The following is a 16,847-nucleotide window of genomic DNA, read 5'->3' on the forward strand; positions in this document are numbered from 1 at the left end:
TGTCACTCCCCCCGACCCACACCATCCCCGTCACTCCCCCCGACCCACACCGTCAGCGTCACTCCCCGTGACCCATACCGTCACCGTCAGTCCCCCGACCCACACCGTCCCCGTCACTCCCCCCGACCCACACCGTCACTGTCACTCCCCGTGACCCATACCGTCCCCCCGTCACTCCCCCGACCCACACCGTCACTCCCCGTGATCCACACCATCCCCGTCACTCCCCCCGACCCACACCGTCACCGTCACTCCCCCCGACCCACACCGTCACTGTCACTCCCCCCGACCCATACCATCCCCGTCACTCCCCCCAACCCACACCGTCAGCGTCACTCCCCGTGACCCATACCGTCACCGTCACTCCCCCGACCCACACCGTCCCCGTCACTCCCCCCGACCCACACCGTCACTGTCACTCCCCGTGACCCATACCGTCCCCCGTCACTCCCCCCGACCCACACCGTCACTCCCCGTGACCCACACCGTCTCCGTCACTATCCAGTGACCCACACCGTCCCCATCACTCCCCCCGATCCACACCGTCATCCCCGTGACCCACACCGTCCCCGTCACTCCTCCTGACCCACACCGTCCCTGTCACTCCCCCCGACCCACTCCGTCACTGTCACTCCCCCGACCCACACCGTCAGCATCATTCCCTGTGACCCATACCAGACTGAATGTGACTCCTTCACGGCAGCCACGTCTCATTACCTCTTCCTCCTCCAACTTCCGCGTTGCCTCCTCTTGCTCCCTCCGCATTCTCTCCTTACAGACGGCAAGAAAAGAGAGATTTGTTGATTCTACCTGCTCTACAGTGCTCCACAAGCATAGTCAACGAATGGCAACTCAGTGCAGAGGGTGGGATTATACTGATCAAGGATCGGGTGTGATTGTCCTGACTGGGGAGAGACGCATGCGGCACTGCTGTAGGCTACGTTATGTACACGAGGCTGTGATTGTACTGATCGTGGATAGACTGATACCCGGTTGTAGGCTGTGTTATGTTTACAGGAGGGTGGGATTGTACTGATGATTCATTAGGGAGTTCACTGAGTTACTAGTATAATGACGGTCGAGGGGCAGTGATGATTCATTGAGGAACTCACTGAGTTACTAGTATAATGACGGTCGAGGGGCAGTGATGATTCATTGAGGAACTCACTGAGTTACTAGTATAATGACGGTCGAGGGGCAGTGATGATTCATTGCGGAGCTCATTGAGCTATCAGTATAATGATGGTCGAGGGGCAGTGACGATTCATTGAGGAACTCACTGAGTTACCGGTACAATGAGAGTCGAGGGGCAATATCGATTCATTGGGGAGTTCACTGAGCTACCAGTACAATGACAGTCGTGAGAACTCGCACCATTTCTGATTCTTGTCCATCTGTCATGGATAAAATATACATTCAGTGGCCACTTTATTATGTACAGGAGTGGAAATGGTGTGGTCTTTTTCTGCTGTAGCCCATCCACTTCAATATTTGATGTGATGTGCGTTCAGAGATGCTCTTCTGCACACCACTATTGTAACAAGGCATCTACGGAAGAGTAAACAGCTGACATTTCAGGCTGAGGTCCTTTTTCAGGACTGAGAAGGAAGGAAGGTGGGGGTAAGAGATGCCTGAATTAATATAGGTGGGGGAGGGAAAAGAGGCTAGCTGTAAGGTGATAGCTGAAGTCAGGTTGCAGGGAAAGGTCAAAGGCTGGAGAAGAAAGGATCTCATAGAAGTGAGAGTGGACAGTGGGACAAAGGGAAGAAGGCGGGTCCCAGGGGGAAGTTGAGAAGAAGTGAAAGGTCAGAGTCAGAAACAGAGTAAGGGTGGGAGTAATTTGTTCATCAGGAGGACAAATCAATACTTATGCCATCAGGTTGGAGGGTAGCCAGACAGAAGGTAAGTTGTTGCTCCTCCACCCTGAGGGCAGCTTTTCTTGGCACAAGAGGAGGCCATGGATTGACATGTCAGAACGCAAATGGGGATTAAGATGTTTGGCCACTGGGAAGTCCCGCTTGAGGGGGATGGCATGGTGGTGGCCCCCCCCATTTTACGATGGGTCTCACCAATGCAGAGGCTGATGGGGGTAGGTACGGACAAGAGGGACTTTGTCATTACTACAGTCGTGGGAAGATGTGATGAGCGCAAATGTACAGGAAATGAAGGAGATGTGAGTCCCTCCAAGCACGTGGCCTAAGTATTACACCTGTCCATACACCTGCTCCCTCACCTCCATTCAGTTAATTCCAGGTGAGGCAACAATTCACCTGTGAATCTACTAAGGTCGTCTATTGTGCCCAGTGCTCCCAATGCAACCTCCTCTACATCGGTGAGCCCTTTTGTAAATTGGGGAAGCGCGTCATTAATTACCTCCACATCATATGCACAAGTGGCACTTCCTGATGGCCAAACATTTTAGTTCCAAGTCTCATTCTAATTCTAACGTGTCGATCTGTGCCAAGATGAGGCCATTCTCAGAGTGGTGGAGAAACATCTTATATTCCATCTGAGTAGCTCCAACCTGATGGTACAAATATCAATTTCTCCTTCTGGTGAACAAATTTTACCGCCCTCCCTTTCCTCTATTCCCCACTCTGACCTTTCACTTCTTCTCACATGCCTCTTACTTCCCCATGTGTCCCCTCCTCCTTCCCTTTCTCCCGTTGTCCACACTTCTCTCCTATCGGATCCTTTCTTCTCCAACCCTTGACCTTACCCACCCACCTGGCCTCACCTATCACCTTCCAGCCAGTCTCCTTCCCCTACCCCCTCCTTTTCTAGTCTGACATCTTCTCCCTTCCTTCTCATTCCTGAAGAAATGTCAACTATTTACTCTTTTCCATGGATGCTGCCTTGCCTGCTGAGTTCGTCCAGCAATCTGCATTGCTTTGGATTTCGAGCATCTGTAGAATTTCTTGTATTGGTGATTCTCCTCTGCTCTCTCTCATTAATGAGGCGTTTTCACCCATGGAACTGCCATTCACTGGATGCTTGTGTTTTTTGATCTATTCTTCGTAATCTCTGGAAATTATCGTGCATGAAAATCCCAAGAGATCAGCAGTTTGTGTGATACTGAAACCACCCCACCCAGCACCAATTTATTCCGTGAATAAAGTCACTCAGATCACATTTCTTCCCCATTCTGATGTTTGGTCTGAACAACAACTGAACCGCTTGACCATCTCTGCACTGGGTTGCTGCCACATGATTGGCTGATAAGATATTTGCATTAACATGCAGACGTACAGATGTACCTAATAAAGTGGCCACTGAGCACATTTAAATATCTTTTCTAAAACTCTCCTTTATTAAATTCAAGAGAAATTACTTGCAGAGACTTAAATTGCCTGCTGTGCTTGCACCATGAACCGTTTCTGTGTGTACCGAGCCCTGCCACAGGCTTGTCCTGTGTGTTACAAGTGGGTAGAGCCTCTGCTGCTGTTAGGGGAGGCTGAGGGGTGAGGGTAGATTCCACAATCCTGTGGTTGGTGGGGGTGGGAGGGGAGTGTAGAACAGGTGTTGAATTGGTGGGATGAAGTCTGGCCCTTTGCTGCTGCCCCTATTTCTGTGAAACTGTCGGGAGATTCCTACCCGCATTCCTTCCTCAGCGGCAGCAGCTGCTAGCTCCCAACAGACACATTCCCGCATTTCGAAGGGGCCCGAATTCTTCAGGCACGTGCCGCTTTGACTTTGAGGAATCAAACAGCTGCAAATACAGTGCTTCAGACAAGATGCACAAAGACAGAGACTGAAAGCAGGAGGAATTGAGCTGCTGGTGAGCACAAAGATAGTGGGCCAAAGGACCTGATCCGTGTCCCCATTGTCTAAGATACAAAGGGAAATAAGACAGGAGCAGAATTAGGCCATTCAGCCCATCGATTCTGCTCTGCCTTTCTATCATGGCTGATTTATTATCCCTTTCAAACCTTCTCCTGCCTCCTCCCTGTAACCTTTGACACCCTGACTAATCAAGAACCAATGAGCCTCTGCTTTAAATATACTCGATGACGGCCTCCACAGCCACCTGTGGCAAAGGATTCCACAGATTCACCACCCTCTGGCTAAAGAAATTCTGTCTCTAAGGGGACATCCTTGTTCTCACAGACTGTGAGCCCTGGTCCCAGACTCTCCCACTATGAGAAACAGTCTCTCCATCTACACTCCGTTTTGGTCACCCTTTTATAGGAAAGACATAACTGAACTGGAACAGAGAACACCGCAGTACAGTACAGGTCCTTCGGCACAAAACAGAATCAATCTGTTCACCACATTCATTCCTGGGATGGCAGGACTTTCATATGAAGAAAGACTGGATCGACTAGGCTTATACTGGTTGGAATTTAGAAGATTGAGGGGGGATCTTATTGAAACGTATAAAATCCTAAAGGGATTGGACAGGCTAGATGCAGAAAGATTGTTCCCGATGTTGGGGAAGTCCAGAACGAGGGGTCACAGTTTGAGGATAAAGGAGAAGCCTTTTAGGACCGAGATTAGGAAAAACTTCTTCACACAGAGAGTGGTGAATCTGTGGAATTCTCTGCCACAGGAAACAGTTGAGGCCAGTTCATTGGCTATACTTAAGAGGGAGTTAGATATGGCCCCTGTGGCTAAAGGAATCAGGGGGTATGGAGGGAAGGCTGGTACAGGGTTCTGAGTTGGATGATCAGCCATGATCATACTGAATGGCAGTGCAGGTTCGAAGGGCCGAATGGCCTACTCCTGCACCTATTTTCTATGTTTCTATGTTTATGTTTTCAAATGTCATACTGACCTTTGTTTAGAAACAGCCAAAAGGATGTACCAGGGTATTGCCTGGACTTGGACCTAAGTTACAGCTTACTTGGACAAGGATATATATTCCCTGGAATGGAGATTGAGGGATGACCCGATGGAGATATAGAAGATCATGAGGGACATATACAAAGTAAAATCAGCTAAATTTTTTTCCCAGGGAAGGGCACTAAAAAGAGGGGGAATATGTTTAAAATCAGAGGTGAGAGATGTAAAAGGGACATTGGGGTAGCTTCTACATGCAGGGGATGGGGTGTATTTTGAATGATACAGTGGTTGAGGTGGACAGATGAGCAACATTTTAAAGCACTTTGTATGTAAGTGGATGGATTGGAGAGGTTTAGAGGGCAGATGCAGGCTGATGGGTCGGGCTCATCCGGCAACGCGGTCGGCAGGGATGCTGCCGGGCTGAAGGGCCTGTATGGTAATCGCTCATTCTGGTCCAGAGTGTGGACTTCGAAAGAAATGAAGGGGAGCATTAGATCCAAGCACATGACCAAAGTCGGAAGAAGCTGAGGTTTAGAATCAGCAAAGTCAGGGGAAGGAATTGATTACAACAGTACAGCACAGGAACGTCTGTGCTAAATACAGTGTGAAATGGAACTAAATCCCTTCTGCCTGCATACATCTGTACTTCTGGGCACCAAGGTGTGTAGGGAAAGACTGGATAGAGGGTCAGCTACAATAATACCGAAAGGCAGACCAGGCTCGTGGGGCCAAGTGGCCTCAGCCTACCCCTCTTTTCCCACAATCCTGACCAACTGACCAGTCGCCCTTCAGAGTCTGGAGGAAAGAGTACAGTTCAGTCAAACCTCTCACCACTTTCTCCAGCTCCTCTCGTTCCCAGAGCGACGACTCCCGAACCATTTCAATTTCCTGGAACGAAACAAGAGACACGCGCGAGCCGAATCGCGCAGTGAGGGGGGAACCGACAGAGAGAACGGGGAGGCTAGCGTGGGCAAAGAGACACGCGCGAGCCGAATCGCGCAGTGAGGGAAGGACGGACAGAGAGAACGGGGAGGCCAGCGCGGGGAAAGAGACGCGCGGGAGCGGAATCACGCAGTGGGGGGGGGAGACGGACAGAGAGAACGGGGAGGCCAGCGCGGGGAAAGAGACGCGCGGGAGCGGAATCACGCAGTGGGGGGGGGGGCGACGGACAGAGAGAACGGGGAGGCCAGCGCGGGGAAAGAGACGCGCGGGAGCGGAATCACGCAGTGGGGGGGGGGCGACGGACAGAGAGAACGGGGAGGCCAGCGCGGGTAAAGAGACGCGCGGGAGCGGAATCACGCAGTGGGGGAGGGGGCGACGGACAGAGAGAACGGGGAGGCCAGCGTGGGCAAAGAGACACGCGGGAGCGGAATCACGCAGTGGGGGGGGGGCGACGGACAGAGAGAACGGGGAGGCCAGCGCGGGTAAAGAGACGCGCGGGAGCGGAATCACGCAGTGGGGGGGGGGCGACGGACAGAGAGAACGGGGAGGCCAGCGCGGGTAAAGTGACACGGAGCGGAATCACGCAGTGGGGGGGGGGAGACGGACAGAGAGAACGGGGAGGCTAGCGTGGGCAAAGAGACACGCACGAGACGAATCACGCAGTGAGGGGGGTGATGGACAGAGAGAACAGGGAGGCTAGCGTGGGCAAAGAGACACGTGTGACTGGTACAGGGGCAGTGGGACGAGGAGAGCGAGAGAGGGGAGGTTGCAAGTGTGGGTATTGTGGCTCACGTGAGTGGTATCGGGACAGTGAGACAGGACAGAGAGTGGGATAGTGAGGGACAGCAGGGTGATGAGTGTCGTGAGTGGCATCAGACGAGTGAGATGGGAGAGGGATCAGGGTAGTGAGAGAGAACGGGGAGGCGAGTGTTGGTAAAAAGACTTGTTTAAGCAGCATCAGGGAAGTGAGATAGGAGAGAGACCACAATAATGAGAGCGAGGGTTTGGCAAGTGTTGGTAAAGAGACATGCGAGCTGTATCGAAACAGTGAAATGGGAAGAGAGACCAGGATAGCGAGTCAGAGCAGAGTAGCGATGAGAAAGAGAGACAAGGAGAATGGGGAGGCATGTGGCTAAGGGGCCTGAGTAACTATATTGAGGCGGTGAGCTGAACATGGATCAGGATGGCAAGGAGAGCAACGAGGCAGGCGTGGGTAAAGAAGCACGAGTGAGTGGTATCGGAACAGTGAAAATGGAAGAGGGATCAAAAAAGCAAGGGAGAACAGGATGGTGACTGTGGGTGAAGACAAGAGGGCATGAGGGGGTAAAAAGAGATGATAGGGCTCAGGGGAGGAAGTGTAAAAAGGATAGTTAGTAGTTACTGCCTGTTATGTTGCTGGAATTTAGGGCAGCAAGGTAGGATATATGGAGTGAAAGAAATGCAGTTCAGAAGCCAAGAGGTAATGTTGCAGCTCTATAAAACCCTAGTGAGACCACACCTGGAATATCGTGCTCAGTTCTGGTCGCCTCATTTAAGGAAGGATGTGGAAGCTTTAGGTGCAGTGTTTTATCAGGACGTTGCTTGGACTAGAGGACAAGTCTTATGGAGTTAGATTGAGAGACCTAAGGCTTTCCTCTTTGAGGCGAAGGACGATGAAAGGTGAATTGGTAGAGGTATACAAGGTAAGAGGCGTAGGTCGAGTGGACAGCCAGACACCTTCGTCCCAGGCGCAAATGGTGAATGTGATGGACATAATTTTAAAGTGATTGGAGTGAAGTATAGGGGGGATGTCAGAGGTAAGCTTTTTCACACAGAGACTGGTGGGTGTGTGGAACGTGCTGCCAGGGTGGTGGGAGACACTAGGAGCATTTAAGAGACTCTTAGATAGGCAGATGGATGATAGAAAAATGGAGGGATGGGTTAGATTAATCTTCGAGTAGGATGAAGAGCCTGTATTGTGCTGTGATATTCTATGTTATGTCTCCTGAACACCCACAAGTGAGCGACAGCTGCAGTGACCTCTTACCTTCTGCAGAATATCCACTTCTTCAGGGCTCATATCTCGATCGATGGATGAGATGCTCTCCATACTGTTCTTTCGACCCATTCCAGAGGCAAAGGGGTTCACAATGACGCCAGGGGACGACTGCAAGACAATCAGGACAACAGAGATACTGGTAACTGTGCTACAGGTGGCTCCAGGCCCAGCTGGGAAAGAAGGGTTGGGCACGGGGCTAGCAACGCCATCCCAGAACCATAGAAACAGTGATAGAAACTCCAAATATCTCATCCCTAGGAGAGGAAGAATCTTTGCTTGGAAGATATGCAAGTCTTCATAGGGTTAAGAAACTGCAAGGATAAAACGACGCTGATGGGAGACAGGCCTCCAAATAGCAGCCAGGATGTGGGAGACAAGCTACAGAGGCAGGAGAAAGGAGCTGGCCAAAGTTGATTGGAAGGGGACACAAGCAAGGGTGATGGCAGAACAGTGATGGCAGGAGTCTCTGGAGGCAATTCGGCAGGTGCAGGACAGATACATTCCAAAGATGTAGAAGTATTCTAAAAGGAGGATGAAGCAACTATGGCTGACAAAGGAAGTCAAAGACAGCATAAAAAACAAAAAAATTGTGGTAAGTTATAGGATTGGGAAGCTTCTGAAAACCAACAGAAGGCAACAAAAAATCCATAAGGAGAGAAAAGATGAATTATGAAAGGAAGCTAGCTTATAATATAAAGAGGATAGCAGAAGTTTTTTTCAAATACATAGAGAGTAAAAGGGAGGTAAGGGTGGATATTGAACCGCTGGACAGTGGCAGTGGAGAGGTAGAAATGGCGAACGAAGAAATGGCACAGGAACTTAGTATTTTGCATCACTATGGAAGACACTAGCAGTATGCCAGATATTCAAGAGTGTCTGGTAGTAGAAGTGAATGTTGTTGTTATTACTAAAGAGACAGTGAAAAGTCTGAATGTAGATAAATCACCTGGACCAGACGGACTACACCCCAATGTTCTAAAAGAAGTAGCTGAAGAGACTGCAGAGGCATTAGTCTGATTTTTCAAGAACCACTAGATTCTGAAATGGTTCGAAAGTACCGGAATATTGCAAGTGTCACACGACTCTTCAAGAAAGAGAGGGAGGCAAAAGGAAGGAAATTATAAGCAATTTAGTCTGACCTCAGTGGTTGGGAATATGTTGGAGCTCATTATTAAGGATGAGGTTTCAAAGTACTTGAAGGCACATGATAAAATAGCCAAATTTGATAAATAGCCAAATCAGCACAGATTCCTTAAGGAGATATCTTTCTAAACAAACCTGTTGGAATTCTCTGAGGAAATAGAAGGCAGGATGGACAAAGGAAAATCAGCGCCTGCTCCTGAATAGATTTTCAGATGACCTTTGACAAGGTGTCACAAATGAGGCTGCTTACCAAGATAAGTGCACATGATAGTACAGGAAAGATACAAGTATGGTCTGAAGATTGGCTAACGGCAAAGAGGCAGAGTGGGAATAGAGGAGTCCTTTTCTGTTGGGCTGCCAGTGACTAGTAGTATTCCACAGGGGTCAGTGTTGGTAGCGTTTCTTTTCACATTATATGTCAATGATTTTGATGAAGGAATTCATGGCTTTATGGCCAAGCTAGTGAACGATAGGCGGAGGGGCAGGTAGCTTCGAGGAAGCAGGAAATCTACAGAAGGCCTCAGACAGATTGGGAGAACGGGCAAAACAGTGGCAGATGGAGTACAGTTTAGGGAAGTGTATGGTCCTGCACTTTGGTAGAAAAAAATAAAAGAAGACTGTTGCCTAAACAGGAGAGAATTCAAAAATCAGAGACGTAAAGGGATTTGTGAGTCCTTGTGCAGGATTCCCTCATGGTTATCTTGCAGGTTGAGACAGTGGTAAGGAAAGTATTCATTTTGAGAGGACAAGAATATAAGAGCAAGGATGTACTGTTGAAGCTTTATAAGACACTAGTGAGGCCTTGTGTGGAGTATTACGAGCGTTTTGAGCCCCTTATCTAACAAAGGAAGTGCAAAGAGTGGAGAGGGTTCAAAGGAGATTCACTAAAATGACTCTGGGGTTGAAAGGCTTGTCATATGAGGAGCCTGTACTCACTGGAACTCCAAAGAATGACGGACGATCTCATTGAAACCTAGCGAATGTTGAAAGACCTCGACAGAGTGAATGTGGAGAGGATATTTCCTATGATGAGAGAGTACAAGATCAAGGACATAGCCTCAGAATAGGGGGATGTGCATTTAGAATGGAATTGAGGAGGAATTTCTTCAGCCAGAGAGGTGAATCTGTGAAATTCTTTGTCACAGGCAGCTGTGGAGGCCAGGTCATTCGGTATATTTAAAGTGGGCGTTGATAGGTCCTTCATTAGTCAGGGCATCACAGATTACAGGGAAAAGGCAGGAAAATGAAGAGAGGGATAATAAATTAGCCATGATGGAATGGCTCGATGGGCCAAATGTCCTAATTCTGCTCCAGTTTTATGGCTTATGTCATGTGGGGAAAGAAGAGGCCACAGGGTCGATTGACCTGTTGGCTCTCTGTGGCCCAGTAGTCAGCCTGGTCCTGTATAGGCAAGAGAGAAAGCTCCGCACAGTGGGGAACTTTGTCTAACAGAGAAGAGTGAACATTTTCTTGGGACAAAGGCAACAGCACCTTACGGGTACAGGGGGATATCAGTCAGCCCTGGGATGTTTAAACTGTGTAATGTATGTTGCTGGTGGTAGTGGGGTGCAGAAGAGGTTCACTGGGTTGTTTGATTTACATTAATTTTATTTTGAGATACCACACGGAACCACCCCGTCAAGCTGCACCACCCAGCAACGCACTGACTTAACCCAGGCCAATTTACAGTGACCAATTAATCTACCAGCTGGTACGTCTTTGGGTTGTGTGAAGAAATCCACTCCAACAGTGGAAGAGCATACAGACGTGCTTACTGAGTACAGCAGAACTGAACTCCAAACTCTGAGGACACGGGCTGTAACAGCACTGTGCTAACCACGACCCTACTGTGGCACCTGCCGTGGCCAGGACTTGAGGTTGTAGCTGTATGGAGAGATTGGACAGCCTGGGACTTCTCCCTGATGGAAAGAGTGCTGAGAGGTGACCTGCTGGAGTTTAATAACATTATAGAGGCATTCGTAGGGTGGACAGTCACAGATTTGTCCACAAGGTAGACGAGCCTAAAACTGGAAGTCAGAGGGTTAAGGTGAAAGGAGAGAGCTTCAAAGGGGATCTGTACATGGAATGAGTAGCCTAAAGAGCAGAGGAAGTGCAGGCAACGACAATGACAGAAATACACTTGGACAGGTAGATGACAGGGAAGGTGATAAGAGGACATAAGCAAATGAAGGCAAATACGACCAGTGTGGAGAGGCATGAGGGTCTGCATGGACAAGATGGGCTGAAAGGCCTAATTCTGTGCTGTACAGGTCTGTCTCTCTCCAGACAACTCCGGACCTGGGTATGCCTCTGACTGCCACTCAGGAACACACAATCTCAGCATCCGCCCCAAACACACACAAACCTCCAAACCACTCCCTGTAACCCTCAACTATCCCATCACTCTCAGCACTCACCCCCTCCTAACCACTCCCCGTAACCCTCAACTATCCCATCAGTCCCAACACTCACACCCTCCTAACCACTCCCCGTAACCCTCAACTATCACCTCAGCCTCAACACTCAGCCCGATCCCCTGTCCAAAACCCTAACAGCCCCACCACCCCCCAATCCCCACTGGTAAATTCCTGCCCTCACCTGTCCAAACTGCTAAAACCTCCAACCATTCCCCCAATCCCCACCGGTAAATCCCTGCACTTACCCCTGTCCAAAACCCTAACACACCCACCAGAAACTCCCAAACCCCTATCACACCCACCGGTAGATCCCTACCCTCACCTGTCCAAACCGCTAAAACCTCCAACCATTCCCCCAATCCCCACCGGTAAATCCATACACTCATCCCTGTCCAAAACCTGAACACACCCACCAGAAAATCCCAAAACCCTAACACTCCCACCGGTAAATCCCTATGCTCAACCCCCCCACACCACATTAACAACCCCACTACTCCCCCAACCCCCATCAGTAAACCCCCTACACTCACCTGTCAGCCAGCCACAATCCTAAGACCCCCACCACTCCCCCATACGCTCCAGCACTCATCGAAGACTCCCCTCCCACCTCCGCACTGTCCCTTACCTCGGCAAGAGTGGGGGCAGTGCTGGGGTCGAAGCCGTCACACACCAGGACAGTGAGGGTGTCGCCTACACCTCTCAGGATGCGGACGGCCTCGCTATGGGTGGTCCCCAGAAGGCTCTGGTTGTTCACTTCCAGAATGCGCAGCCCTGGCCGCAACCTCCCATCACGCCCTGCTGCTCCGCTTGCACTCACCTGGGGCATAACGGATGAACAGGGTCAGGTAGAGGCTCAGAGACAGGGTTAGGGAAACCGTCAGCATTGGGATCAGCATCGGAGTCAGGGACACGGTCAGAGACAGGATTAGGGAAACCGTCAGCATTGGGATCAGCATCGGAGTCAGGGATACGGTCAGAGACAGGGTTAGGGAAACCGTCAGCATTGGGACCAGCGTCGGAGTCAGGGACACGGTCAGAGACAGGGTTAGGGAAACTGTCAGCATTGGGACCAGCATCGGAGTCAGGGACACGGTCAGAGACAGGGTTAGGGAAACCGTCAGCATTGGGATCAGCATCGGAGTCAGGGACACGGTCAGAGACAGGGTTAGGGAAACCGTCAGCATTGGGACCAGCATCGGAGTCAGGGACACGGTCAGAGACAGGGTTAGGGAAACGGTCAGCATTGGGACCAGCATCGGAGTCAGGGACACGGTCAGAGACAGGGTTAGGGAAACCGTCATCATTGGGATCAGCATCGGAGTCAGGGAATGGGTCAGAGACAGCGTTAGGGTAAGGCCAGCTCTGGAGAAGCAGTCAGGAAAACAGTCAGCATAGGAGTCAGCACAAGTGTAAAGGTTAGGACAAGGGTCAGGTTCAGGGGAGGGTCAGCATTGGGGTCAAGGCAAGGGTCAGAACAAAGGTATGAGGGGAGGGGAGACAGAGCAGGCATTGGGAGGTGGGCAGGAAGGGTGTGGGTAGGGGTGAAGGTGAGATAGTCCCCTGGGCTACCAAACACCACCCCACCCCACGGATCCCAGGTCCAGTGCCGACAGTCATCAGCACTAATACCCTGATACCCCACGTGCTGGTCCAGTCCGTACCGTACATACCTTGGAAATGAAGATACCCTCATCGGTGGCATCGAACGGATTGCCAGGGTGTCCCTTCGCTCCCCCACGCACACTGATTCCCAGCTTCTCCCCTGGGAGTTTCTCAATCCGGATCTCCTGCGAATCAGAGTCAGCACTCAGACCATCAGGACCCCTTCCCCTGCAGTGTGACACAGGAGACGGCCTGTACCCCCACTCCTACACTCAGACCATCAGGACAACTTCCCCTGCAGTGTGACACAGGAGACGGCCTGTACCCCCACCCCTACACTCAGACCATCAGGACCCCTTCCCCTGCAGTGTGACACAGGAGACGGCCTGTACCCTGAAGGTCATGTTTGACAAACCTTATTGAATTTTTTGATAAGGTTACTAAGAAAGTTAATGAGGGTAAAACGGTGGATGTTGTCTATATGGACTTCAGTAAGACCTTTGCCAAGGTTCCACACGGAAGGTTAGTTAGGAAGGTTCAATCGTTAGGCATTAACATGGAAGTAGTAAAATGGATTCAGCAGTGGCTGGATGGGAGACGCCAGAGAGTAATGGTGGATAACTGTGTGTCAGATTGGAGGACGGTGTGTAGCGGTGTGCCTCAGGGATCTATACTGGGTCCAATGTTGTTTGTCATATTTATTAATGATCTGGATGATGGGATGGTAAATTGGATTAGTAAGTATGCAGATGATACAAAGATAGGTGGTGTTGTGGATGATGAGGTAGGTTTTCAAAACTTGCAGAGAGATTTAGGACTGTTAGAAGAGTGGGCTAAAAGATAGCAGATGGAGTTTAATGCTGAAAAATGTGAGGTGCTACATTTTGGTAGAACTAATCAAAATAGGACATACATGGTAAATGGTAGGGCATTGAAGAATGCTGTAGAACAGAGGGATCTAGGAATAATGGTGCATAGTTCCCTGAAGATGGAATCTCATGTGGATAGGGTGGTGAAGAAAGCTTTTGGTTTGCTGGCCTTTATTAATCAGAGCATTGAGTATAGGAGTTGGGATGTAATGCTGAATTTGTATAAGGCATTGGTAAGGCCAAATCTGGAGTATTGTGTACAGTTCTGGTCACCGAATTATAGGAAAGATGTCAATAAAATTGAGAGAGTACAAAGGAGGTTTACTAAAATATTGCCTGGGTTTCATCTCCTAAGTTACAGAGAAAGGTTGAACAAGTTAGGTCTTTATTCTTTGGAGCGTAGAAGGTTGAGGGGAGACTTGATAGAGGTGTTCAAAATTATGAGGGGGATTGATAGAGTTGACGTGGTTAGACTTTTTCCACTGAAAGTGGGGAAGATTCAAACAAGAGGACATGGGTTGAGAATTAGAGGACAAAAGTTTAGGGGTAACATGAGGGGGAACTTCTTTACTCAGAGAGTGGTAGCTGTGTGGAACGAGCTTCCAGCAGAAGTGGTTGAGGCAGGTTCTATGTTGTCGTTTAAAGTTAAATTGGATAGATATATGGACAGGAAAGGAATGGACGGTTATGGGCTGAGTGCAGGTCAGTTGGAATAGGATAGGGTAAGAGTTCGGCACGGACTAGAAGGGCCGAGATGGCCTGTTTCCGTGCTGTAATTGTTATATGGTTATACCCCCACCCCTACACTCAGACCATCAGGACAACTTCCCCTGCAGTGTGACACAGGAGACAGCCTGTACCCCCACCCCTACACTCAGACCATCAGGACAACTTCCCCTGCAGTGTGACACAGGAGACGGCCTGTACCCCCACCCCTACACTCAGACCATCAGGACAACTTCCCCTGCAGTTTGACACAGGAGATGGCCTGTACCCCCACCCCTACACTCAGACCATCAGGACTCCTTCCCTGCAGTGTGACACAGGAGATGGCCTGTACCCCCACCCCTACACTCAGACCATCAGGACCCCTTCCCCTGCAGTGTGACACAGGAGATAGCCTGTACCCCCACCCCTACACTCAGACCATCAGGACAACTTCCCCTGCAGTGTGACACAGGAGATAGCCTGTACCCCCACCCCTACACACTCATGAATCACCCCCCACACACAGCATCAGCACCACTTCTTCGCAGAGCTAAACCTGTGACAGCCCATCCCCACCAGCTCTCTGCTCCTGGTAACCAATCCCACTCAGTGACCCAATCCTTCTCCCCACTGTTCTCTCTCTCTCTCACACACACACACACATACACACACACAGAGCGTGCCTCTCCACTCAGTGCTTGTCCCCACACACACACACCGTGTCTCTCCACCCACAGCTTGTCCCTCCTCCCAGCCTCGTAAAGCACAGTTTGTGCAGCACCACCACTCCCCCAGAGACCAAAGGCATGACTTTCCACCCTGTCCACTTTATGCCGATAGCCACAAGAAAGTGCAGATAGTTGTGGACTCAGATAGCAGCCTTCCCTCCATGGACTCTGTCTCACCTCTCAAAGTTGAAAGTAAATTCATTATCACTGTACAGCTATGTCACTATAAACAACCCTGAGGATCGCTTTCTTGTGGGCATGCTCACTAAATCCAAGAAACACAATAGAATCAGTGAAAGCCCACACCCAACAGCAGAGAAACGCTCTTCAAAAGACAGTGGACTGTGCTGATTCACCATGGGGACATTGTCATTACAGAGACCTGGATGTCTCAGGAGCAGGAATGGTTGCTGACTGTGCCAAGCTTTAGATGTTTCAAAAAGAACAGAGGAAGGCAAAAAAAAGGTGGGGGCGCGGTATTGCTAATCAGGGATAGTGTTACGGCTGCAGAAAAGGACAAAGTCATGGAGGGATGGTCTACTGAGTCAGTGTGGGTGGAAGTCAGAAAGAGGAAAGGGGCAATTACTCTACTGGGTGTTTTTATAGATCCCCCAATAGTAACAGGGATATCGAGGAGCAGATAGGGAGGGAGATTCTGGAAAGCTGCAATAATAATAGGGTTGTTGTGATGGGAGATTTTAAATTTCCTAATATTGATTGGCATCTCCTCAGCACAAGGGGATTAGATGGCGTGGAGTTTGTTCGGTGGGTTCAGAAAGGTTTTCTGATGCAATATGTAGATAAGCCTACAAGAGGAGAGGCTGTACTTGATCTGGTATTGGGAAATGAACCTGGTCAGGTGTCAGATCTCTCAGTGGGAGAGCATTTTGGAGGTAGTGACCACAACTCTGTCTCCTTCACCGTAGTGCTGCAGAGGAATAGGAACAGACAATTTGGGAAAACATTTAATTGGGGTAGGAGGAAATATGATGCTATTAAGCAGAAAATTGGGAACAGATGTTCTCAGGGAAATGCACAGCAGAGATGTGGCAAATGATCAGGGAACATTTGCATGACATTCTGCATAGGCATGTTACATTGAGGCAGGGGAAGGGTGGTAGAGTTAAAGAACCATGGTGCACAAGGGATGTTGAAAATCTCGTTAAGAAGAAAAGAAAAGCTTACGAAAGTTTCAAGAAACCAGGTACTGTTTGAGCTCTAGAAAGTTACAAGGCTGCTCGGAAAGAGCTTAAGAATGGAATTAGGAAAGCTAGAAGGGGCCAGAGAAGGCCTTAGTGAGCAAGATTCAGGAATACCCCAAGGCATTCTACAAGTATGTGAAAGACAAGAGGATAAGTCGTGTGAGAATAGGACCAATCAGGTGCGATAGTGGAAACTTGTGCATGGAGTTGGAGGAGGTAGCGGAGGTACTTAATGAATACTTTGCTTCAGTATTCACCAGGGAAAAGGACCTTGGTAATTGTGAGGATGACTTACAGTGGACTGAAACGGTTGAGCATATAGACATTAAGAAAGAGGGTGTGCTGGAGCTTTTGAAAAGCATTAAGTTAGATAAGTCACCGGGACTGGATGAGATGTACCCCAGACTACTGTGGGA

The 16,847-nt window shown here is 49.6% G+C and overlaps 1 protein-coding gene across 6 annotated transcripts in view; it reads right to left on the bottom strand.

Moving 5' to 3' along the window:
- The window catches only part of LOC134344616 (protein scribble homolog), a 235,861-nt gene that overhangs the window by 20,227 nt on the left and 198,787 nt on the right, over window positions 1-16,847 (bottom strand). For all 6 annotated transcript variants that reach the window (XM_063044735.1, XM_063044733.1, XM_063044732.1 and 3 more), the window contains 5 exons: window positions 12,993-13,109; window positions 11,948-12,139; window positions 7,751-7,870; window positions 5,614-5,670; window positions 718-771 (listed from right to left, as the gene is read on the bottom strand). In XM_063044735.1, the coding sequence (XP_062900805.1) occupies window positions 718-771; window positions 5,614-5,670; window positions 7,751-7,870; window positions 11,948-12,139; window positions 12,993-13,109 (540 nt within the window). The remainder of the gene's footprint in view (window positions 1-717; window positions 772-5,613; window positions 5,671-7,750; window positions 7,871-11,947; window positions 12,140-12,992; window positions 13,110-16,847) is intronic.

The sequence above is a fragment of the Mobula hypostoma genome, chromosome 3 (assembly GCF_963921235.1).
Source record: "Mobula hypostoma chromosome 3, sMobHyp1.1, whole genome shotgun sequence".
Classification (NCBI taxonomy): Eukaryota; Metazoa; Chordata; class Chondrichthyes; order Myliobatiformes; family Myliobatidae; genus Mobula; species Mobula hypostoma.